The sequence below is a fragment of the Hyaena hyaena genome, unplaced genomic scaffold (assembly GCF_003009895.1).
Source record: "Hyaena hyaena isolate Hyena2069 unplaced genomic scaffold, ASM300989v1 scaffold_396, whole genome shotgun sequence".
Taxonomy (NCBI): Eukaryota; Metazoa; Chordata; class Mammalia; order Carnivora; family Hyaenidae; genus Hyaena; species Hyaena hyaena.
In genome coordinates, this window is record NW_024081027.1 from 977026 (window position 1) to 995994 (window position 18969).

Here is an 18969-nt window from a genome sequence, read left to right on the forward strand (position 1 = left end):
TCCAAGGCCACATGATGGACAGGGCCGCTGGGAACTGAACGCTAGGACTCTGTCCCAGGAGGGCTACCTGTCATCGAGCCTCGGCCTCACCAGGTGCACACACCCACCTAGGCTGATCATCACATTGGTCTGCTGATGACGTCGTGGGTTTGGAGGCAAGCTCAACCCCCTGCACACTTACACACACACTCGATTCGCATGTGATTGAAATTTCACGGACTGCTCCTGGCTGTGCGCCAGCAAAGGGCGGCCACCTTGTCACATAAAGACCGCAGGCAGCAGCACCCAGACAAAAGAGGTCTCGGATTTCAAGCGTGATACACGTGTGTGAATGCCAAGTCCAGAACTGAGTCCTTCGTTTGGCCATGTGTATTAAGGGTTCGTCTGGCTCCTGGACCTTTGTCACTTACATGGGAAAGGCAACAGTGAATGAGCCTCGGGTCTGCCATGTGGCACTTAAAGTTGACTGGAAGGGGTAGAGAAAGTAATTCTGCTCTAAGGGAAATAAGAGCAATGTGATAGCAAGTGCCACGTAGTGGTGGAGTGAGAAGCAGGGGATGTGTCCTGAGGAGCAGAGGGAGGGAGGTGAGCTTGGAGGGGCCGCAGTGGCTCGACTTGTGTGGGACAAGGTAGGACTAAGCCAGTCTGATTGCCTGGGATTGAGAGGTTCCCCAGACACAGGGCTTCCAGCACTAAAACTGGGACAGTCTCGGGCAAACCAGGATGGCGGGCTACTCTAGGTGGGACCTTGGGGTTTGCTTTCATTTTTTTCCCCTCCCTCTGTTCCTCCCTTCCCTGTTCTCTTTTTCTTTCTTTCAAAGCTTTATTGAGCGATCATTCACCTGCCACACACTCTACTCACTGAGACTGTATAACTGAATGCCCGTAGCATGCTCAGAGACGTGCATCCATCGCCAATTTTAGGACATTCCAGTACTCCGAGGTGTTTGAGTTTTCTCCTAAGAACAACGGAGGCCAAGGTAGAGTTCTGAGCAGGGGAAAGAGGGGTTCCTGCAGCTCCGGAGGGGAAAGACGGATTGCAGGGGCAAAGGGAGACCGGGAGAGCCCCCCATCCGCCTGCCTCTCAGCCTGTCCCCTGAGGGTGGAAGTCTGCAGGGCCCACCACCCCCTACTATATCCTGTGAAGGGGATCAGGGTGTTTATGGGCTTCATGGTGTCCTGTCCACCCTCCCCCACCCAAAAAGGTTGAAGCCCTAACCTCTAGTTCCTCAGATCGTGACCTTATTTGGAAATGGAGTCGTTGCAGATGCAGTTAGTTAAGAGGCCACGCTGCGTGCAGTAGGGTGGGCCTTTGTGCAATGTGACTGGTGTCGGTGTCTTATGACAGCTTTGTGCAGACAAGGACACAGAGGAATGCCATGTGATGACAGAGGCAGAGTTTGAAGTCCTGCAGCTCCCAGCCTGCTAACACCAAGGGCTGCCTGCGGCCACCAGAACCCAGGGAGAGGAAAGGAAGGACCCTCCCCCTCCCCCCCAGGTTTCAGGAGCATGGCGCTGTCACACCTCAACTTCAGGCTCTGGTCTCCAGAACTGTGTGACGATGTCTGTTGCTCTCGGCCACCCAGTTTGTGCCTTTGTCAAGGCGGCTCCGGGAGACCAGTACCCCCCGCGGAGGAGCAGGGCATCCTGTTGGCATCGAGGACCTGGGGCTATGCAGGGGGGTAGATGTGGGCCCTGGGTGTGTGTGTGGGGGGGGTGCTGCCTGGGGAGGAGGTCCAAGTTTTGCGCTTGTGTGGGGACAGTGCGGCCCATTTATTCCGAGAAGAAATTTTAACTGGTTTCCAGAAAGGCGTCTTGGGAAGGGGATGGGTGCTGGTGGGAACTCCCCCTGGCATCCTCTCCTGGGCACTGAAAGAAAGCCCTAGCTGCTTGGGGGAGGGGGCAGGGACTTTCCTCTTTGCCTCCTGTCTCCAGGCACTGAGATGACAGATCACAGGAGATAGCTCAACCTGACACTGGGGACAGGACAGGAAATCCCAGACCTTCTTGTCTTGGGGGCCTATGGAGGGCACCTGGACCCAGGGACAGTGATGGGAGGGCACCTGGACCCAGGGACAGTGACGGGAAGGTGTGGCCTGGCGACTTCTCAGTGGTCCTCAGGTCCAGCCTCTTCCCCGAGCACCTGCAGATGACATCCACCCCTCCAGCAGGCTGGGACCATCCTGTGCTGCTTCCTGCTGGGGGGCTACAACCCCCCCCTCAGCTACCGGGGCGGCCTGTTCTCTCCCGGTGGGGGCAGCCAGCCCTCGCTCCCCACCATGGGGACGCTGCTCTGACTTGCTGCTGAGCCCCACCCACAAGTCCCCGAAGCCCAGAGAGTCCTGCTGGGCAAGGTCCAAAGCCAGGTCCCCCTGCCACCTCCCCCCCTCCCCCCGCCCGGCAGCACGGTCTTCCTCTTTCAAAAACAATGATCTGGATCCTCTTTATGGGGCTTAAGCTCAGGTGGGAGCAGATGGGACATGAGCTGGGGATTTGGGGCTGGGTATCCGCTCCCCCCATGTCACAGTCTTTTAAAAAGCCTTCTCTGGCACAAGGCCGGGTTAGAGGCCAGCGGAGAGGTGGACCCGGGAGAGGGGAGCAGGGACCATGATGGACCAGGAAGAGAAGGTGGATGGGAGCTCAGGCCCCGGCGTCAAGGTAAGCACACCCCCACAGCCCCCCAACTCAAGGGCCTGTGAATGACAAGACAAATTCGTTTGTAGGCCACCTAATTAGCAGGCAGGTCTCTTGGGACCCCTGACCCAGTTGCGCGGCCTGAGGAAGTGCTGGTGGGCACGAGGGTCCAAGTGCCTAACCCGGCCCCAGGGCAGGGGTCAGGGCTCTCAGTGCTGACCCCTGTGAGGTGAGGGAATATAGGTTTGGGGGCAGCCCCCCGTATGTTTCCCTGGCCCGCGTCCCAGCCCCCAGGCCACCCTGCCGCCAGGCCCCAATTTAGGACGTCAGGATGCTGGCACCCGCAGCCTCTCCCTGGAGGCAGCACCACGTGAAGGGGCCCCGCTGGCTGGGCCCCTGGGGCGGGGGCCAGGATCGGGGAGGAGGTTCAGGTCTCATTCTGAGCAGCTCCGCAGAGCAGCACATCAGCCGGGACCATGGTGAGAGCCGGGGAGGGGAGGAAGGGCTTCCCAGCTGAGAGGCTGGCTGGACTGAGTGTGTCTGTCCCCTAGGCTGGCTCTCCAGACCAGGAGGGCTTCTTCAACCTGCTGACCCACGTGCAGGGCGACCGGATGGAGGAGCAGCGGTGCTCCCTGCAGGCAGGGCCGGGGCCGACCTCCGAGAGCCGTGAGAGCGGGCAGGGGGGGTGCATGCAAGCGGCGTGATGTCTGGGAGGCATGAACAGGGCAGGGCGTAGGGGTACCGGGAAGTGGCCATCCGGGGGGGGGGGATGCTGTGGCCAAGAATCTGAGACAGTGAGCACCTGGGAACCCAGGGCAAGGGATGGGAGGGGGAGACACGTTTCCTAGAGAGCACGAGCGAGGGCGAAGAGGCGGGTTGGGGGCTTCAGCTGGGCTGCGCCCCCTGGAGTCTGTGTACACCTTCATCCCCACATGCCCCTGCTCAACACAGAGAGTGGCCCTGCACCCGAGATGGACAGTCTCATGGACATGCTGGCCAGTACCCAGGGCCGCCGTATGGATGACCAGCGGGTGACAATCAGCGCCCTGCCTGGCTTCCAGCCCATAGGCCCCAAGGTAGGTGACCTTCTGCTGGGGCTGAGCCGAGCACCCCCCCACACACACCCAGGAGGGAATGGGGTCTCACCCTCCCCTACCCATGACTTGCCCCCTAGGGTTGAGTGCCTGGTAAGAGTGCCACCCTGTGTCCCTGCCAGTCACAGGACCCTGGCCAATCCAATCCCCAACTTCAGGTGGGAGGACAAAGGCTCTGGAGGGGCCCAAGGTCAGGCAGGGGGCATGCTAACGTCAGCCACGGCCGGAACTCATGGCTCCTGCCTCCAGGTCTCGGTTTCTGGGAGGAGAACGAACAGCCCCCCTCCCTGGCGAAGTTCCCTCCAAGGAAGAGGGCACATGGGCTTATACCGAGGACACATGCATCCATACGCTCATGTGTGTCTATGACACACAAAATCACGGTAGCCCAGATTCTGATCAAGACCCCAAATATTATCCTAAGACCCAAATACCATCCTAAGTGTTGAGTAACTAAGGTGGGGGATGGGGGCGCCTGGGTGGTTCAGTCCTTTAAGCCCCCAACTCTTTTTTTTTTTTTTTTTTAATGTTTATTTATTTTTGAGAGAGACAGAGCATGAGCTGGGGAGGGGCAGAGAGAAAGGGAGACATAGAATCTGCACTTGATCTTAGCCAAAAGGCCGAGAAGTGATACGGGGAGACACAGAATCTGAAGCAGGCTCTAGGCTCTGAGCTGTTGGCACAGAGCCTGATGTGTGGCTCAAACTCATGAACTGTGAGATCATGACCTGAGCCGAAGTCGGATGCTTAGCCAACTGAGCCACCCAGGCGCTCCCTAAATGCCTGACTCTTGATTTCCAACTCTTGATTTCAGCCCAGGTCATGATCTCATGGTGATGAGATCAAGCCCCATGTTGAGCTCTGCACTGGGCACGGGAGCCTGCTTAAGATTCTCCCTCTCCCTCTCTCACATGCACGTTTTTTTTAAAAGTCAAAATAAAAAAGGGGGGTGCCTAGGTGACTCAGTTGGTTAGGCGTCTGACTCAATTTCGGCTCGGGTCATATAATCTTTTTTTTTTTAATTAAAAAAAATCATTGACAGACAGCGAGAGAGCAAGCAGGGGAGGGGCAGAGAGAGAAGGAGACACAGAATCCGAAGCAGCTCCAGGCTCTGAGCTTTCAGGACAGATCATGATGCCGGGCTCAAACCCACGAACCGCAGATCATGACCTGAGCCGAAGTCGGATGCTTAACTGAGTCCCCCAGGCTCCCCTCAGGTCATATAATCTTGCGGTTCATGGGTTCGAGCCCCGAATCAGCTTCTGCACTGATGGTGTAGACCTGCTTGGGAGTCTCTCTCTCCCTGACTCCTCTCTCTGCCCCTCCCCAATTGCACTGTCTTTCTTTTAAAATAAATAAATAAACCTGAAAACATATAAAAGTTAAAAAAAAAAAATCTAGGGGACGGTAGCGCCAAATGGCAGGAGGCGAGAGACACGCGCATCCTCCCCAGTGTTTGTGTCACCTCCGGCTCACACTGCCCCTCCTCCCTCCCTCTTGCTGACCCTTCTTCATCCCCAGGACGGAGTGCAGAAACGAGCGGGGACGCTCAGCCCCCAACCCCTCCTCACCCCCCAAGATCCGACTGCTCTCAGCTTCCGCCGGAACAGCAGCCCCCAGCCCCAGACCCAAGCCCCCTGAGGGCCTGAACCATCCTCTGCGCTGCTTGGCCCCTGAAGGCAGACAATAAAACACTTCCTCGAGAAACAAGGAACCGTGTGTGTGTGTTATTTCGTGAGCTGAGGGGGGGCGGCTAGGACTCAGGGGCTCTGCTGGGCTGCACGAAGAAGCTTCTCCTCCCGCTGCTTCCGTATCCTCTCCTTGAATTCTTCTAGCTCCAGGCGCTGGGGGTGGAACAGGAAGGAAGGGGGAGGAGGGCACAAACACCCCTCAGGGGCCTGGACCCCCTTCCCACCACCCTGCCTGCCCCGTACTCCCCCCAGGCCACAGCTTCAGAGTTCAGCATCTACACTGGTAGCCCTGTGCCAGATACAACTAGGGTCCAAGTGAGATCAGCTTCATCCTTCGGGAAGAGGGCAGAAAGGACACCCTATGCCCGTCTGCTCTATTCCTCTTCTGCATGACGGAGGGCAACATTTGCACTCGAACCCATTATGGTCACGGGGACCCAGGCACCTCCATCCCTTCAGGGGGCAGAAGAGCAAGTTCCTTACCTGGTCCTCTTTCTCAGGTGGCCACAGCTCCCTCTGTGGGGACAAAGTAGCATGAGCCAGGGGATTCCTGGGCCCCCCACCCAGGGCAGTGTCGGCTCGTGGAAGGCGGACAGTGCTCCCTAGCGAGGGGGGGGGGGTGCCCACGCTCTCCCCCACCCCCCGGAATGAACCCGTGGAGGCTCTCCCTATGCCCACCTTGCGCTGTATGACATAGTCCTCAAACCACTCGGCCTGATTGGCAATCCAGAACATGGCCACGGGGAAGGTGAGGTAGAGTGTCATCTAGAAGGGCAGGGGGGAAATGAACACAGCCAGGGATTAAATCCCTCCCGCAGCGGGCAGGGGTTGCTCAGAGCCTGGAGGGCAATCCTCCCGCAGAGCCAGGAGTGCCTCCTCAGGAGCCCCAAGGACCCCAGAACGCCCATCAAGGGTAGAGAAGCCGCACACCTTAAAGCCCAGGCCCCTAATAATAGTTTAAGAGACCTCGAAGCCCCCTCCGAGTCTGGGAGATCCACTTCAGAGAAAGACACATAAACGCACACGCACCCGACTCGGAGTACAAAGTCTCGTACCACAATCAAAGGCATCTATTTGCCTGGGACCTCACTGCCCACCCGTTCGTCGGATCCCTGAAATACCTCCCAACCCAGGAGGCCTCACCATTTACAGTCTATTCCGCTGAATAGGCGTTTCCCTATCAGACACACATACGCCACCTGGAGCCCCATGAGCGTCCCCAGCGTCTGGAGCCTTCCTTCTTGGAACTCCTTCCCCAGATCACTCCCTTCAAAGGCCCTTCCTCCCACCAGCCCTCCCAGTGCCCCCTAACCGGCGCCCCCTCCTCTAGGCTTCCATCCCTAAAGACCCCTCTCAAAACTCAGACGCTGTCTCCTCAGATTTCCTACTCTCTTGGAATCCCCCCTTTTCAGAGCCTCCCCTCAGATCCGGGAAGAAGCCAGCCGCCCACCGGCTCCAAAGCTCACTGACCCGAAACACCTCCAGCTTCACCCCCATGTCGCTTCTCCTAGGCTACAAAGCCGCTTCCGCCCGAAGTCAACCCTCCAGCAAGACGGCAGCTCGTTGGGGGTTCGCGGGCTCCGCTACTGAATCTGAGTGGCCGAAAAGTTCCTACATGACGTCATCTTCGGGCGCCTCTTCTCTGCTTCCGGTCCCTGGCGCCGTCTACGCTAAAGTCAACAAACGGCGTCCGCGCGCTCGGGAAAGGTTGAACCAATAGGAAATAGGTCTGGCCCTGAAGGGCGGGCCTTCGGCTGGAGACGTCATTATAGCGCGACTACTGCCCGTCCCCGGAGAGCCCGGAAGATGGTGGTGATGGCGCGTCTTTCCCGGCCGGATCGGCCGGACCTTGTTTTCGTGAGTCCGCGGCGGGGCCGGGGGTGGCCCGTGTGGGAGCACCCGGGCTTGGATACTTCAGGGGTTCGGGGCATGGCCGTCTGGAGTGTCTGGGCCAAAAGTCTGTCTACCCGAGGACAGGACATACGGACCAGGCTGGCCAGGAGCAAATGTCTGGAAGTGCAGTCCAAGTGGTCTGAGTTAAGAGTTGCAGTCGAGGTCAGGTCCTTGGGTGGAAATAGGAGCGCGCGGGGAGGGGGAAGGGGAATCGCACAGCGGAATCTTGTAGAAGTCTGGAGTCTGAAGGAGAGGCGTTGCGACCAGGCCAGGGCTCCGGTTTCTGCGGAAAAGTTTTGGTGTTCTACGTAACGGCCTAGGTCAGTCCCTCAGCGTTATAGTTTCTGCAGTGAAGGTTTGTTGTCTGGAGTAGAACTGTGGACTCAACTGTGGAGCTGGTCAGGCAGTGGCCAGTGGGATTCTGAAGAGTCCCAAGACTTGGTATTTGGAGCGCGGGCATAGGACCTTTCCTTGCAGTTTGTAGGTATTGGGGGGATTTTTTTCTTCTCTCTCTCCCCTCCCCTTCCTCCTTCCTTTCTTCACACGAATTAAAGATTTGTGTAAACACTGCATGAAGTAAGTGTGTTGGCACTGTTTCTCAACAGCATTTGCTCCCTTCATGTCTCTGTGTCACGTTTTGGTAATCTCACAATATTTCGAACTTTTTCACGACTTTTGTTTTGGGGCGCCAGGAGCCACACTCCTATAAAACCGTTAAGTTCATAATAGTTGTGTGTGTTCAGACTGCTTCACCGGCTATTGCCCGTCTCTGGCCTTGGGCCTCCCTACTCCCTGAGACATAACCACTTTGAAATTAATAACCTTAGGGGCACCTGGGTGGCTCAGTTGGTGCATCCTCCGACTTCGATTCAGGTCATGATCCCACGGTTCATGGGTTCGAGCCCTGCATCGGGTTCTGTGCTGACAGCTAGCTCAGAGCCTGGGGCCTGTTTCAGATTCTGTGTCTCCCTCTCTCTCTGACCCTCACCTGCTCACGCTCCCTCTCTCTCAGAAATAAATTTTAAAAACATTTAAAAAGTTGAAAATAACCTTACAGTGGCTTCTAAGTGCTTAAGTGAATTTAAGAGTCATCTGTCTCACCTGAAGTCAAAAGCTAGAAATGATGAAGCTTAATGAAGAAGGCATGCTGCAAGCTGGGAGGAGCCGAAAGCCAGGCCTCTGGCACCACACAGCCAAGTTGTGAATGCAAAGGAAAAGTTCTTGAAGAACTTCAAGCGCTACTCCAGTGAACACACAAATGATAAAAAAGCGAAATGGGCGCCTGGGTGGCTCATTCGGTTAAGCCTCTGACTTTGGCTCAGGTCATGATCTCATGGTTCGTGGGTTTGAGCCCTGTGTTGGGCTCTGTGCTGACAACTAGCTCAGAACCTGGAGCCTGTTTCAGATTCTGTGTCTCCCTCTCTCTCTGACCCTCCCCTGCTCATGCTGTCTTCTCTCTTTCAGAAATAAAAATAAAACCTAAAAAAAAAAAAGGCAAAACAGCCCTTTGCTATTACAAAGAAAGTTTTAGTGGTCTGGATAGATCAAACCAGCCACGACATCCCCTTAAGCCAAAATCTAATTCAGAGCAAGCCCTAACTGTTCTGTTCTGTAAAGGCTGAGACAACTCCGGGAGTTTCCAGACAGAAGTTGGAAGCTGACAGAGGTTGGCTCTGGAGGTTTAAGGGGAGAAGCCATCTCTATAACAGAAGTGCAGATGAAGCAGTGAGTGCTGGTGTAGAAGCTATAGCAAGTCGAACGGAAGATCTCGTTAGGATAATTAATGAAGTGGAGGCGCCTGGGTGGCTCAGTCGGTTGAGCATCTGACTTCAACTCCGGTCATGATCTCACGGTTCGTAAGTTCGAGCTGGATATCGGGCTCTGTGCTGACAGCTTGATGCTGCTTCAGATTCTGTGTCTTCCTGTCTCTCTCTCTGCCCCTCTCCCACTTACAATCTCTGTCTCTCTCTCAAAAAAAAAAAAAAAGAAAACCAAAACACTAAAAAAATTTTTTATAAAGGTAATGAAGTGAGTACACTGACTGAACAGAATATTAATATAAATGGTAAAGCCGCCTGTTGGGAGAAGAGGCCATTTGGGATTTGCATTGCCAGAGAGGAGAAGTCACTGGCTGGCTTCAGCGCTTCAAAGCACAGGCTGACTCCATTGTTAGGGGCTACCGCAGCTGGTGGGTTGAAGTGGAAGCCAGTGCTCATTGACTGTTCTGGAAATCTTAGGGCCCTTAAGAATTAAGCCAAATACACTTTGTGCTGCGTAAGTGTAGTAACAAGGCTTGGATGATGATGTCTGTTTACAACACTGTTTACTAAATACTTTAAATCCAGTGTTGAGGCCCACTGCTCAACACTTTTGAAAATTTTCTTTCAAAACGTTACCGCTCCATGACGATGCACCTGGTCCCCCCAGAGCTCTGACGGAGTTGCCCAACGGGATTAGTGTTGTTTTCATACCTGCTAACATAACATCCTTTCTGCAGCCCACGGATGGATCAAAGGGTAATTTCAATTAAAAAAATTTTTTTTTGTTTAATGTTTATTTTTGAGAGAGGGAGAGACAGAGTATGAGCAGGGAAGGTGCAGAGAGAGAGGGAGACACAGAATCTGGAGCAGGCTCCAGACTCCAGCTGTCAGCACAGAGCCTGATACGGAGCTTGAACTCAGGAACCGTGAAATCATGACCTGATCCGAAGTTCAGATGCTTAACCAACTGAGGCACCCAGGCACCCCTACATTTTGAAGTCTTATTATTTAAGAAATATGTTTCATAAGGTTCTAGTTGCTCTAGATAGTGATTGCTCTGATCTGGGAAAAGCAAATTGAAAACTTTCTGGGAAAGATTCACCATTCTAAGTGCCATTAAGAACATTCTGATTCGGGGTGCCTGGGTGGCTCAGTTGGTTAAGCGTCTGACTTCGGATCAGGTCATGATCTCATGGTTTGTGGGTTAGAGCCCCGCGTTGGGCTCTGTGCTGACCGCATAGAGCCTGGACCCCGTTTTGGATTCTGTGTCTCCCGCTCTCTCTCTGCCCCTCCCCATTCACACTCTGTATCTCTCTCTGTCTCAAAAATTAAAAAATAAAAAAAGAAATTGCTACAGCCTTCAGCAGCCCATCACCCTTGAAGCAAGACCCTCCACCAGCAAAAAAGATTACAACTCATTGAAAGCTCAGGTAGTAGTTAGCATTTTTTTGCAATGAGGTATCTTTTAATCAAATGCATGCATTTTAGACATAATGCCAGTGCACATTCAACAGACTGTGGTGTAGACATATGTGTGTTAGGACACCAAAAAATTCATTTGGCTTGCTGTATTGTGATAGTCACTGTACTGCGGTGGCCTGGGGCTGAAGCAGCAATGTCTGTGAGGTGTGCCTGTGGAGGCCTAGAATCTTCACAGGTGTGTTGTATTGGGGAGGCTTGGGGCTGGCCCATACCTTCCCTTCTGATGTAAAGGTCTAGCTTCTGTCAACCCTGAAAATAAAACTGCCAGTGATTTTATCAGCAAAATGAGTTTATTTAGGAATGGCAGAGGAATTTTAATTCAGCATATGCAAGCTATGGTAAAACCAGAGGCAAGCCTGGAGAACGAAGTAGAGGAACATCACTTTATTTTGTGTTAAAGCTTGTTTGTTTATTTTGAGAGTGCACGCGCACACAGAAGAGGCAGAGGGAAGGAAAGAGAGAATCCCAATCTCTGCACTATCTGCAGGGAGCCCCATGTGGGGCCTTCACTCATAAACTGAGATCATGACCTGAGCCGAAGTTGGATGCTTAACTGACTGAGCCACCCAGATGCCCAAGGAACGTCACTTTATAGAGAAAAAGGAGTAAACTGGAAGGGGCTGCTTTGCAGGAAAATCTGTTAGGTGAAAGTGATGGTTCAGTGTGGTGATGGCTTCTCATTGGCTGAGTTGTGGGAGTTTCTCATTGGGCTGGAGAAAAATCTTGCTGGGGTAGTAATAGTGAGCTGTTTTCTTTGGGGGTCTGCAGTTGACAGAGAGATGGTGGGTCATGAGAGTGCCCCCTCAGGGCTTCCTGGTTTCATTTCAAATAAGGTTTCCGTGTTCAGTTTCTGAGTTCTGGACAGCTGAGCAACACCCTGGGTAGTGGGAGCCTGAGATGCTGAAAGTCTAGAGTTGAGGAAGAGGCGTGGTATGCGGAGGTAGAGCTTGGTGTCCAGGTCCGAGTGAGGTCTGGCACCGCACAGGGAGCCTAAGAAATATGGTGACCTGGGCCAGAGAGTACTTGGCTTGACTTGAGGGCCAGAAGAGTGGTGTCTGGGTGACAGTCTCAAGTCTGGCCTAGAACGCCGGGGTTAAGGAATCTGATGACCCGGGTCAGACTGCGGGTGGTAGGATTTCGAGGAGTAAAATCCAAATCTGCGTCCCAGTATCTGGGTGTGTGGTGCCCCAGCTCTGAGCGCAGGTCTCTCCTCTGCCCACTCTCCGGCTCCTGCAGGAGGAAGAGGACCTCCCCTATGAGGAGGAGATCATGCGGAACCAGTTCTCGGTCAAGTGCTGGCTCCGCTACATTGAGTTCAAACAAGGTGCCCCGAAGCCGAGGCTCAATCAGCTGTATGAGCGGGCCCTGAAGCTGCTGCCCTGCAGGTGGGCAACGTCCCGCTGCCCTGCCCAGCCCCCACCCTGCCTAATCCTGCCGAAACGGGACTGGCCAGTAGGTCCCAGCTGATCACTTTCAGGGACTAAGTGCGCGTCCCCTGACAGCCCATCCCCCCAGCGTGGAGACTTTCCATCCTTCCCTGGGGCCTCTCGGCCCCACAGTTGCTTCGTGGCACAGGGCAAAGGGTTCGGGTGTGAAAGGCTGACCTGTCGATGTCTGTCCCTCCCCCACCCCAGCTACAAACTCTGGTACCGGTACCTGAAGGCGCGCCGCGCACAGGTGAAGCATCGCTGTGTGACGGACCCGGCCTACGAAGACGTCAACAACTGCCACGAGAGGGCCTTTGTGTTCATGCACAAGGTGGGGGTGGGGGGCAGAGGCCAGGGCAGGGCTGGGGGTGGGGGGGTGGGAGTGGTGTCCTGTTGCCTCCAGGTACCCAAGGTGGAGCTGGACTAGGTCCTAGAGCAGGGAGTCCCGGGTCCTGCCGTGTTCTTGGCCAGAGGACATCTGCCGTCTTTGTGGCTGAGCCATGGCGCCGGCAGCTCAGACCCTGCCTGTTGTCCACACCTCCAGATGCCACGTCTATGGCTAGACTACTGCCAGTTCCTGATGGACCAGGGCCGAGTCACTCATACCCGGCGCACCTTCGACCGTGCCCTCCGGGCCCTGCCCATTACGCAGCACTCGCGCATCTGGCCCCTGTACCTGCGCTTCCTGCGCTCGCACCCGCTCCCTGAGACCGCTGTGCGGGGCTACCGGCGCTTCCTCAAGGTGAGCTTGGGGGGAGGGGAGGCCCAGTAACTGCATCGCGGGAGCCCCAAAACTGGCCTACTGGGACGCTAGCCCCTTGTGGGATGTCACCTAACAGGAAGTGGGGAAAAGGCTTTTGAGACAGGCTTTTGTGTGCGATTGGATTTTTCTCCAAATAACGAGCTAGCACCTGCTGCGTGTCTAGTATTGGGACAGGTGCTGGGACAGTGTGACGACAGTCCCTGCCTCATGGAGCTTTCGACCTACCTGCGTAGACAGATGCCCGTGAGCTGAAACTGGCAAAACCGCAGCCATGGGAGGGCAGGGGAGACAGAATGGCTCCGGGAATGTTTCCAGGTGGAAACCGGGTGGGGGCGGTATGCCGCCTTCTCGCCCTTCTGACGGCTGTCGTACATTGTGAAACTCAGCACAGCGCTGTTTGGGGGGTTTAGGGTAAAAGCAGGGCCTGGACACGGCCGGCTGTACTGTTGTTGTCTGTGCAGACCAGTGAGGGCTGGGGCTCCCCGGCAGGGGTGGGGGGGGTGGATCGGGGTGTCCGCGGCTGGACCACTAGTCAGGGCTGCACTCGTGGGGCTGAAGCCGGACTGGCGGGGCCCAGGTTGGACAGGTGTGGCCAAGGCTGGGCTGGCAGGGCTGGCGCCTCATTAGGGCGGTGGGGGGTTGCTGGCCTCACCAGGCCAGGGAGGGGGTCTGCTGACTGCTGACAGGGTTGGCCACTACGCAGCTGAGCCCCGAGAGCGCAGAGGAGTACATCGAGTATCTCAAGTCCAGCGACCGGCTGGACGAAGCCGCGCAGCGCCTGGCCACCGTGGTCAACGATGAGCGCTTTGTGTCCAAGGCCGGCAAGTCCAACTACCAGGTGGGCCTGGGGCGGGGTTGGGGTGGGGTTGGGCAGGAGGGCCTGCCCCCCTGGGGAACAAGGCTGATGCTCTTCCTCCTGGCCCCGCAGCTGTGGCACGAGCTCTGTGATCTCATCTCCCAGAACCCAGACAAAGTGCAGTCACTCAACGTGGACGCCATCATCCGTGGGGGCCTAACCCGCTTCACCGACCAGCTGGGCAAGCTCTGGTGCTCGCTGGCCGACTACTACATCCGCAGTGGCCACTTCGAGAAGGTGCACAGGCATAGGGGGCCACGAGGGGAGAGGAATGAGGTGCCAGGCAGGTGCCTGACACAGGGTCCTTCCTGAGGGGTCAGTGTTACTGTCAGTGTCCACATTAGCTTGTCGTCAGGCAGTGGAATGACAAGCCCGGGGGTCAGGGAGTGCATGGGGCCGACGGTCCCCAGAGGGGCTGGCTGGGGTTGATGGGGCCTCAGGGAAGTGGGAATGGAGGGGGTGGAGCTGGAGCAGAGAGGGGCCGCTGACGGCCCAGTGGAGGGAGCGCCCTGCAGCCAAGGGGTTGGCTGTGCTCTGCTGGGTGGAGCCAGCGGCCGGGTGTGAGCACGACGGAGGTGAGACTGGCTCTGCGCTTCACAGAAACCCTTCGGGCCACCACAGGCTGATGCTGGTGGCAGAGGGACCAGTCAGGAGGCTGGTGGAGCCAGTGTGGAGAGGGAGGGGAGGGGGGGAGGGGGACGTGACCAGCCGGGAACAGGGGTGGAGAGGATGGGGCCCAAGCTCAGGGGCAGGAGTGGATGGGAGAATATGAGCTTCCGAAGTGGGCGGGGCAGGCAGGGGTGCTCCCCAGCAGCAGTGGAGTCCTCCGTGGCCAAGGCCGGGGTCCCTGCAGTGTGGCCCTGTGGGGGCGTCAGGGTTGGTCACCTCTCAAGTCTTAACTGGAAGTCAGCCACCTCACACGTGTTTCCCTCAAGCCTCACAGTGCCTCTGCACGGGGACTGTCACCGTCACCATTTACTGGGGAGGAGTGCGGCCTCAGATCACTCTGGCAGGGCAGGGGGCAGACGGCTGTGGCTCTGCTGAGCGTCGGTGCCCCAGGCAGCGCTGCCACGTTCCCTGCACCTACGCGGGCAGGCACGCGCCCCCCCCCCGGCCAGCCAGCACAGCCAGCACTTCCCTTTCACCCTTTCACCCTTTCACCCTTTCTGTGCCCCCAGGCTCGAGATGTGTACGAGGAGGCCATCCGGACCGTGATGACCGTGCGGGACTTCACTCAGGTGTTTGACAGCTACGCCCAGTTTGAGGAGAGCATGATCGCAGCCAAGATGGAGACAGCCTCAGAACTGGGGCGGGAGGAGGAAGGTGAGCCCCCACCACCCCGGGCAAGCCTGGGCGGGTGAGGAGAGAGGGCTGGGCTGGGGGGTAGGGCTCTGAGAGCCCTGAGTGATGGCGACAGGAGGGTGGTGTCTCCACGTTAGTCGTGGGCCAGTGGATAGGGAGGCCCAGGGGCCAGTGTGGGCAGAGCATGGGTGAGCAGCCAGGACTGGGGCTGCATCTCTGACTGGGTGGCCAGTGGGGTGAGTTGGCCAGGCCCAGGCCAGTGGGCCCTGCTGGTAGAGAGGTGGGGGCGGGGCCGCTGTGCTGAGGCCCAGCCCCCCCCTCCGCCCCCAACAGATGACGTGGATCTGGAGCTGCGCCTGGCCCGCTTTGAGCAGCTCATTGGCCGGCGGCCCCTGCTCCTCAACAGTGTCCTGCTGCGCCAGAACCCACACCATGTGCACGAGTGGCACAAGCGTGTGGCCCTGCATCAAGGCCGCCCCCGGGAGGTGTGTGATCAGCCCTCTCACCCCCCCACGCCGGCCAGGCCCTACAGCCCAGCCTGACTCCGTGCTTCCCACCCAGATCATCAACACGTACACGGAGGCTGTGCAGACGGTGGACCCTTTCAAGGCTACAGGCAAGCCCCACACCCTGTGGGTCGCATTCGCCAAGTTTTATGAGGACAACGGGCAGCTGGATGACGTGAGTGCCCGCTGCGTGTGCATTTGTGTGTGTGTGTGTAAGTACAGATGTGTCTTTGGCCAGAAGACCCAGGAGGCACAGACGTGCACTCTCGCGGGGGCCGAACCAGCAGGGTCTCAGCCTGCCCTCTGCCCACCCTGGCAGGCTCGCGTCATCCTAGAGAAGGCCACCAAGGTGAGCTTCAAGCAGGTGGACGACCTGGCAAGCGTGTGGTGTGAGTGTGGCGAGCTGGAGCTCCGGCATGAGAACTACGACCAGGCTCTGCGGCTGCTGCGGGTGAGCACGAGCCTGGGGTGGGGGTGCGGGTGCGTGTACCTGGCCCTGCCGGCTCTGAGCCCCTGCCCCTGCTGCCGGCTCCCCACAGAAGGCCACCGCACTGCCTGCTCGCCGCGCCGAGTACTTTGACGGCTCGGAGCCCGTGCAGAACCGTGTGTACAAGTCCCTGAAGGTGTGGTCGATGCTCGCCGACCTAGAGGAAAGCCTGGGTACCTTCCAGGTGAGCTGTTGGGGGGGGGCGGGCGGCAGGGCCGTGGTCTCTGCCCCGGGACGTGCCCTGACTGGCCGCCACCCCGCAGTCCACCAAGGCCGTGTACGACCGCATCCTGGATCTGCGCATCGCCACGCCCCAGATCGTCATCAACTACGCCATGTTCCTGGAGGAGCACAAGTACTTTGAGGAGAGCTTCAAGGTACGGGGGGCTTGTGTACAACAGAGACGTACTGTCCTCGTCCCGGGGGCTGGAGATCTCAGACTGCAGTGTGGGCAGGGCTGGTCTGTCCCCAGGCCCCTCTCCTCGGCCTGCGGGTGGCTGTCTTCCTACGTCTTCCCACCAGTGTGTCTGTGTCTTCGTCTCCCAGGCCCTCCAGGCATTTCAGATTAGGGTCTGGTGTCATGTCTCCCCTTTGTTTCCTTTTTAAAGACTAGATGTCTGAGTTATGTCCCGTTACATCCTGAGGTCCTGGGAAGGAGTTTGGGGGCCACAGTTCACCTCCTAACAGGCATCGAGTCTGGTTTCTGTGCTGCGGGCGTGTGCGGGCTGTCCCTGCTCTGTGCGCCTCACGGGTTGTAGATACGGGAGGTTCTGCGCGTGCACATGTTGGGAGGCCTTGCCTCGCTGTTGAGAGGTTTTGGTTCTGTGCAGACACCGCACATATCCACCCCCTGTCCAAGTGACACAGACGCTGGCCTGGGCACGTGAACCTCTTTCCAGGACCCTGGGCTCCAGTGTCCACAGAGCTGAGGACCCCCCAAGCTCCCTGGCCCGTAAGGTCACCTACCAGGGACTTGCTGGGTCCCAGTCCTGCCCAGTTTGTTGAGGGGGTGTACAGACCCCTTGACTGCGGCGTCATCCTGGGGCGGGGTGGACAGGGTGGGGCTGCTGTGACCAGCCCAAGGGGGACATGGGGACCCCTCTGGCAGGCTGGGTGCCACATGGTCTTGCCCTGGGTTCCAATGCGCAACACACTCTCTCGGGGCAGGCGTATGAGCGTGGTATCTCGCTGTTCAAGTGGCCCAACGTGTCTGACATCTGGAGCACCTACCTGACCAAGTTCATCGCCCGCTACGGGGGCCGCAAGCTGGAGCGGGCGCGGGACCTCTTCGAGCAGGCACTGGACGGCTGCCCTCCCAAATACGCGAAGAGTGAGCCAGGCAGGCCGGGCAGGGGAGGGGTTGTCCGGGACCCGACGCCAGCCTCTGACCCCCTCCCGTCGTGTCGCAGCGCTGTACCTGCTGTACGCCCAGCTGGAGGAGGAGTGGGGCCTGGCCCGGCACGCCATGGCGGTGTACGAGCGCGCCACGCGGGCCGTGGAGCCTGCCCAGCAGTACGACATGTTCAACATCTACATCAAGCGTGCGGCCGAGATCTACGGGGTCACCCACACCCGCAGCATCTACCAGAAAGCCATCGAGGTACCCTGCGGGGGTGTGGGGGGGTGTGGCTAGAGGGTCTGAATGTGCCCGCACATGGGAACCCCGAGGGAGCGTTCTGGAGGCCCAGGTACAGGGAACCCGCTCATGCTCTGCCTTCTCCCCCACCCCCAGGTGCTGTCGGACGAACACGCCCGGGAGATGTGTCTGCGGTTCGCCGACATGGAGTGCAAGCTGGGCGAGATCGACCGGGCGCGGGCCATCTACAGCTTTTGCTCCCAGATCTGCGACCCCCGGGTAGGGAGAGCCTGGGCCGGGGGAGAGCCTGGGCAGGCAGGCGTTGGGAGGCCGGCCGCTCGCTCATGCACGTGTGTCCTCCCCTCCCCAGACCACTGGCGCTTTCTGGCAGACATGGAAGGACTTCGAGGTCCGGCACGGCAACGAGGACACCATCCGGGAGATGCTGCGCATCCGCCGCAGTGTGCAGGCCACGTACAACACGCAGGTCAACTTCATGGCCTCGCAAATGCTCAAAGTGTCCGGCAGCGCCACGGGCACTGGTGAGCAGCTGTGCGCTGCCCGTCTCCCTGCTCTCTGCCCAATCTGGACCTTCTGGCCTGAGAGGGTTGAGGGTCCACCCCTGCCTCTTCCCCCCCCTCCCCCCCGAGACTGGGAACTCCTTGAGGCCTGGGTCCTCGAACAGGTTGGGGGGTGCCCAGTAAGAAGCAGGTGGACCCATGGGCCGTGGCGGGGGCGTAGCTATGGGGAGGGGAGGCATGGAGAGGGCAGGACCCGCTTCTGGTGGCTGACCCCACGCTCCGCACCAGTGTCCGACCTGGCCCCCGGGCAGAGCGGCATGGATGACATGAAGCTGCTGGAGCAGCGGGCCGAGCAGCTGGCGGCCGAGGCCGAGCGGGACCAGCCCCCGAGGGCCCAGAGCAAGATCCTGTTTGTGAGGTGCGGGGGCTGGGGTGGGGGGTGACCGGGAGGGGGCGCGAACCCGCCCTTCTTCAGGAGCGGGGGCACCGGGAGCCCAGGGGGTGTGCCCTCTCCCTCACCCCCGCCCGCCCCCAGGAGCGACGCGTCACGGGAGGAGCTGGCCGAGCTGGCCCAGCAGGCCAACCCCGAGGAGATCGAGCTGGGGGAGGACGAGGACGAGGACGAGATGGACCTGGAGCCCAACGGTCAGGGGCCAGCCGGGCAGGTGGGGCCGTTTAGGGGAGAGGCGCGGGCGGGCCCCCCTCCTGGACTGACCGTGTCCCCCTTGCCTCCCTCCCCCCTCCCCAGAGGTGCGGTTGGAGCAGCAGAGCGTGCCGGCCGCTGTGTTCGGGAGCCTGAAGGAGGACTGACCCCAGCCCTGCGCCCCCCGACCCCCAATACAGTCTGTGTTTGTATACACCGTCTGAGCCTCTTTCCTGCCCACCCTTCCCCCTGCCCAGGTGCCCGTGGGGCCTGCCAGCTGGGTAGTGCCCTGGCCTTGGTCCCGCCCCCAGATTGGCTGGCCCAGGAGGTGGGG

The 18969-nt window shown here is 58.4% G+C and overlaps 3 protein-coding genes across 4 annotated transcripts; 2 read left to right on the forward strand and 1 right to left on the reverse strand.

Annotated features, from left to right (window-relative positions):
* The first annotated feature begins 927 nt into the window (after positions 1-927).
* On the forward strand, positions 928-5438 carry PCP2 (Purkinje cell protein 2). 2 transcript variants are annotated; one of them, XM_039251559.1, is made up of 6 exons: positions 928-980; positions 1349-2335; positions 2556-2658; positions 3186-3300; positions 3586-3710; positions 5250-5438. In XM_039251559.1, the coding sequence occupies exons 3-6, from the start codon at positions 2608-2610 to the stop codon at positions 5367-5369; spliced, it is 411 nt and encodes a 136-aa protein (XP_039107490.1). In that variant the 5' UTR covers positions 928-980; positions 1349-2335; positions 2556-2607; the 3' UTR covers positions 5370-5438. The 2 variants fall into 2 exon arrangements, with proteins under 2 accessions (XP_039107490.1, XP_039107489.1); XM_039251558.1 differs by having other exon boundaries at positions 1349-2658.
* Positions 5433-7023, reverse strand: LOC120244821 (protein PET100 homolog, mitochondrial). Its single transcript, XM_039251560.1, has 4 exons — positions 6890-7023; positions 6098-6184; positions 5903-5935; positions 5433-5572 (listed from the first exon to the last, which is right to left on the reverse strand). Exons 1-4 carry the CDS (start codon positions 6914-6916, stop codon positions 5489-5491), a joined length of 231 nt encoding a protein of 76 aa, XP_039107491.1. The 5' UTR covers positions 6917-7023; the 3' UTR covers positions 5433-5488.
* Positions 7024-7208: 185 nt separating this feature from the next.
* Positions 7209-18851, forward strand: XAB2 (XPA binding protein 2). The gene is made up of 19 exons (XM_039251647.1): positions 7209-7276; positions 11791-11939; positions 12189-12312; positions 12526-12723; positions 13448-13582; positions 13673-13837; positions 14779-14923; positions 15236-15387; positions 15464-15583; positions 15728-15859; positions 15948-16079; positions 16159-16272; positions 17063-17225; positions 17305-17495; positions 17628-17750; positions 17842-18013; positions 18281-18410; positions 18528-18637; positions 18741-18851. Exons 1-19 carry the CDS (start codon positions 7226-7228, stop codon positions 18800-18802), a joined length of 2568 nt encoding a protein of 855 aa, XP_039107578.1. The 5' UTR covers positions 7209-7225; the 3' UTR covers positions 18803-18851.
* The last annotated feature ends 118 nt before the right edge of the window (positions 18852-18969 follow it).

What these genes read in the sequence shown, in the direction of transcription:
- PCP2 (XM_039251558.1), top strand. Translation starts at nt 2,608, where the DNA reads ATGATGGACCAGGAAGAGAAGGTGGATGGGAGCTCAGGCCCCGGCGTC. An exon ending in GCTCAGGCCCCGGCGTCAAG is followed by an intron (nt 2,659 to 3,185) that starts GTAAGCACACCC and finishes TCTGTCCCCTAG; the next exon opens with GCTGGCTCTCCAGACCAGGA. An exon ending in GGGGCCGACCTCCGAGAGCC is followed by an intron (nt 3,301 to 3,585) that starts GTGAGAGCGGGC and finishes TGCTCAACACAG; the next exon opens with AGAGTGGCCCTGCACCCGAG.
- LOC120244821 (XM_039251560.1), bottom strand. Translation starts at nt 6,916, where the DNA reads ATGGGGGTGAAGCTGGAGGTGTTTCGG. An exon ending in ACTATGTCATACAGCGCAAG is followed by an intron (nt 5,936 to 6,097) that starts GTGGGCATAGGG and finishes TTGTCCCCACAG; the next exon opens with AGGGAGCTGTGGCCACCTGA. An exon ending in CACCTGAGAAAGAGGACCAG is followed by an intron (nt 5,573 to 5,902) that starts GTAAGGAACTTG and finishes TTCCACCCCCAG; the next exon opens with CGCCTGGAGCTAGAAGAATT.
- XAB2 (XM_039251647.1), top strand. Translation starts at nt 7,226, where the DNA reads ATGGTGGTGATGGCGCGTCTTTCCCGGCCGGATCGGCCGGACCTTGTT. An exon ending in ATCAAGGCCGCCCCCGGGAG is followed by an intron (nt 15,388 to 15,463) that starts GTGTGTGATCAG and finishes CTTCCCACCCAG; the next exon opens with ATCATCAACACGTACACGGA. An exon ending in CCCAGATCTGCGACCCCCGG is followed by an intron (nt 17,751 to 17,841) that starts GTAGGGAGAGCC and finishes TCCCCTCCCCAG; the next exon opens with ACCACTGGCGCTTTCTGGCA.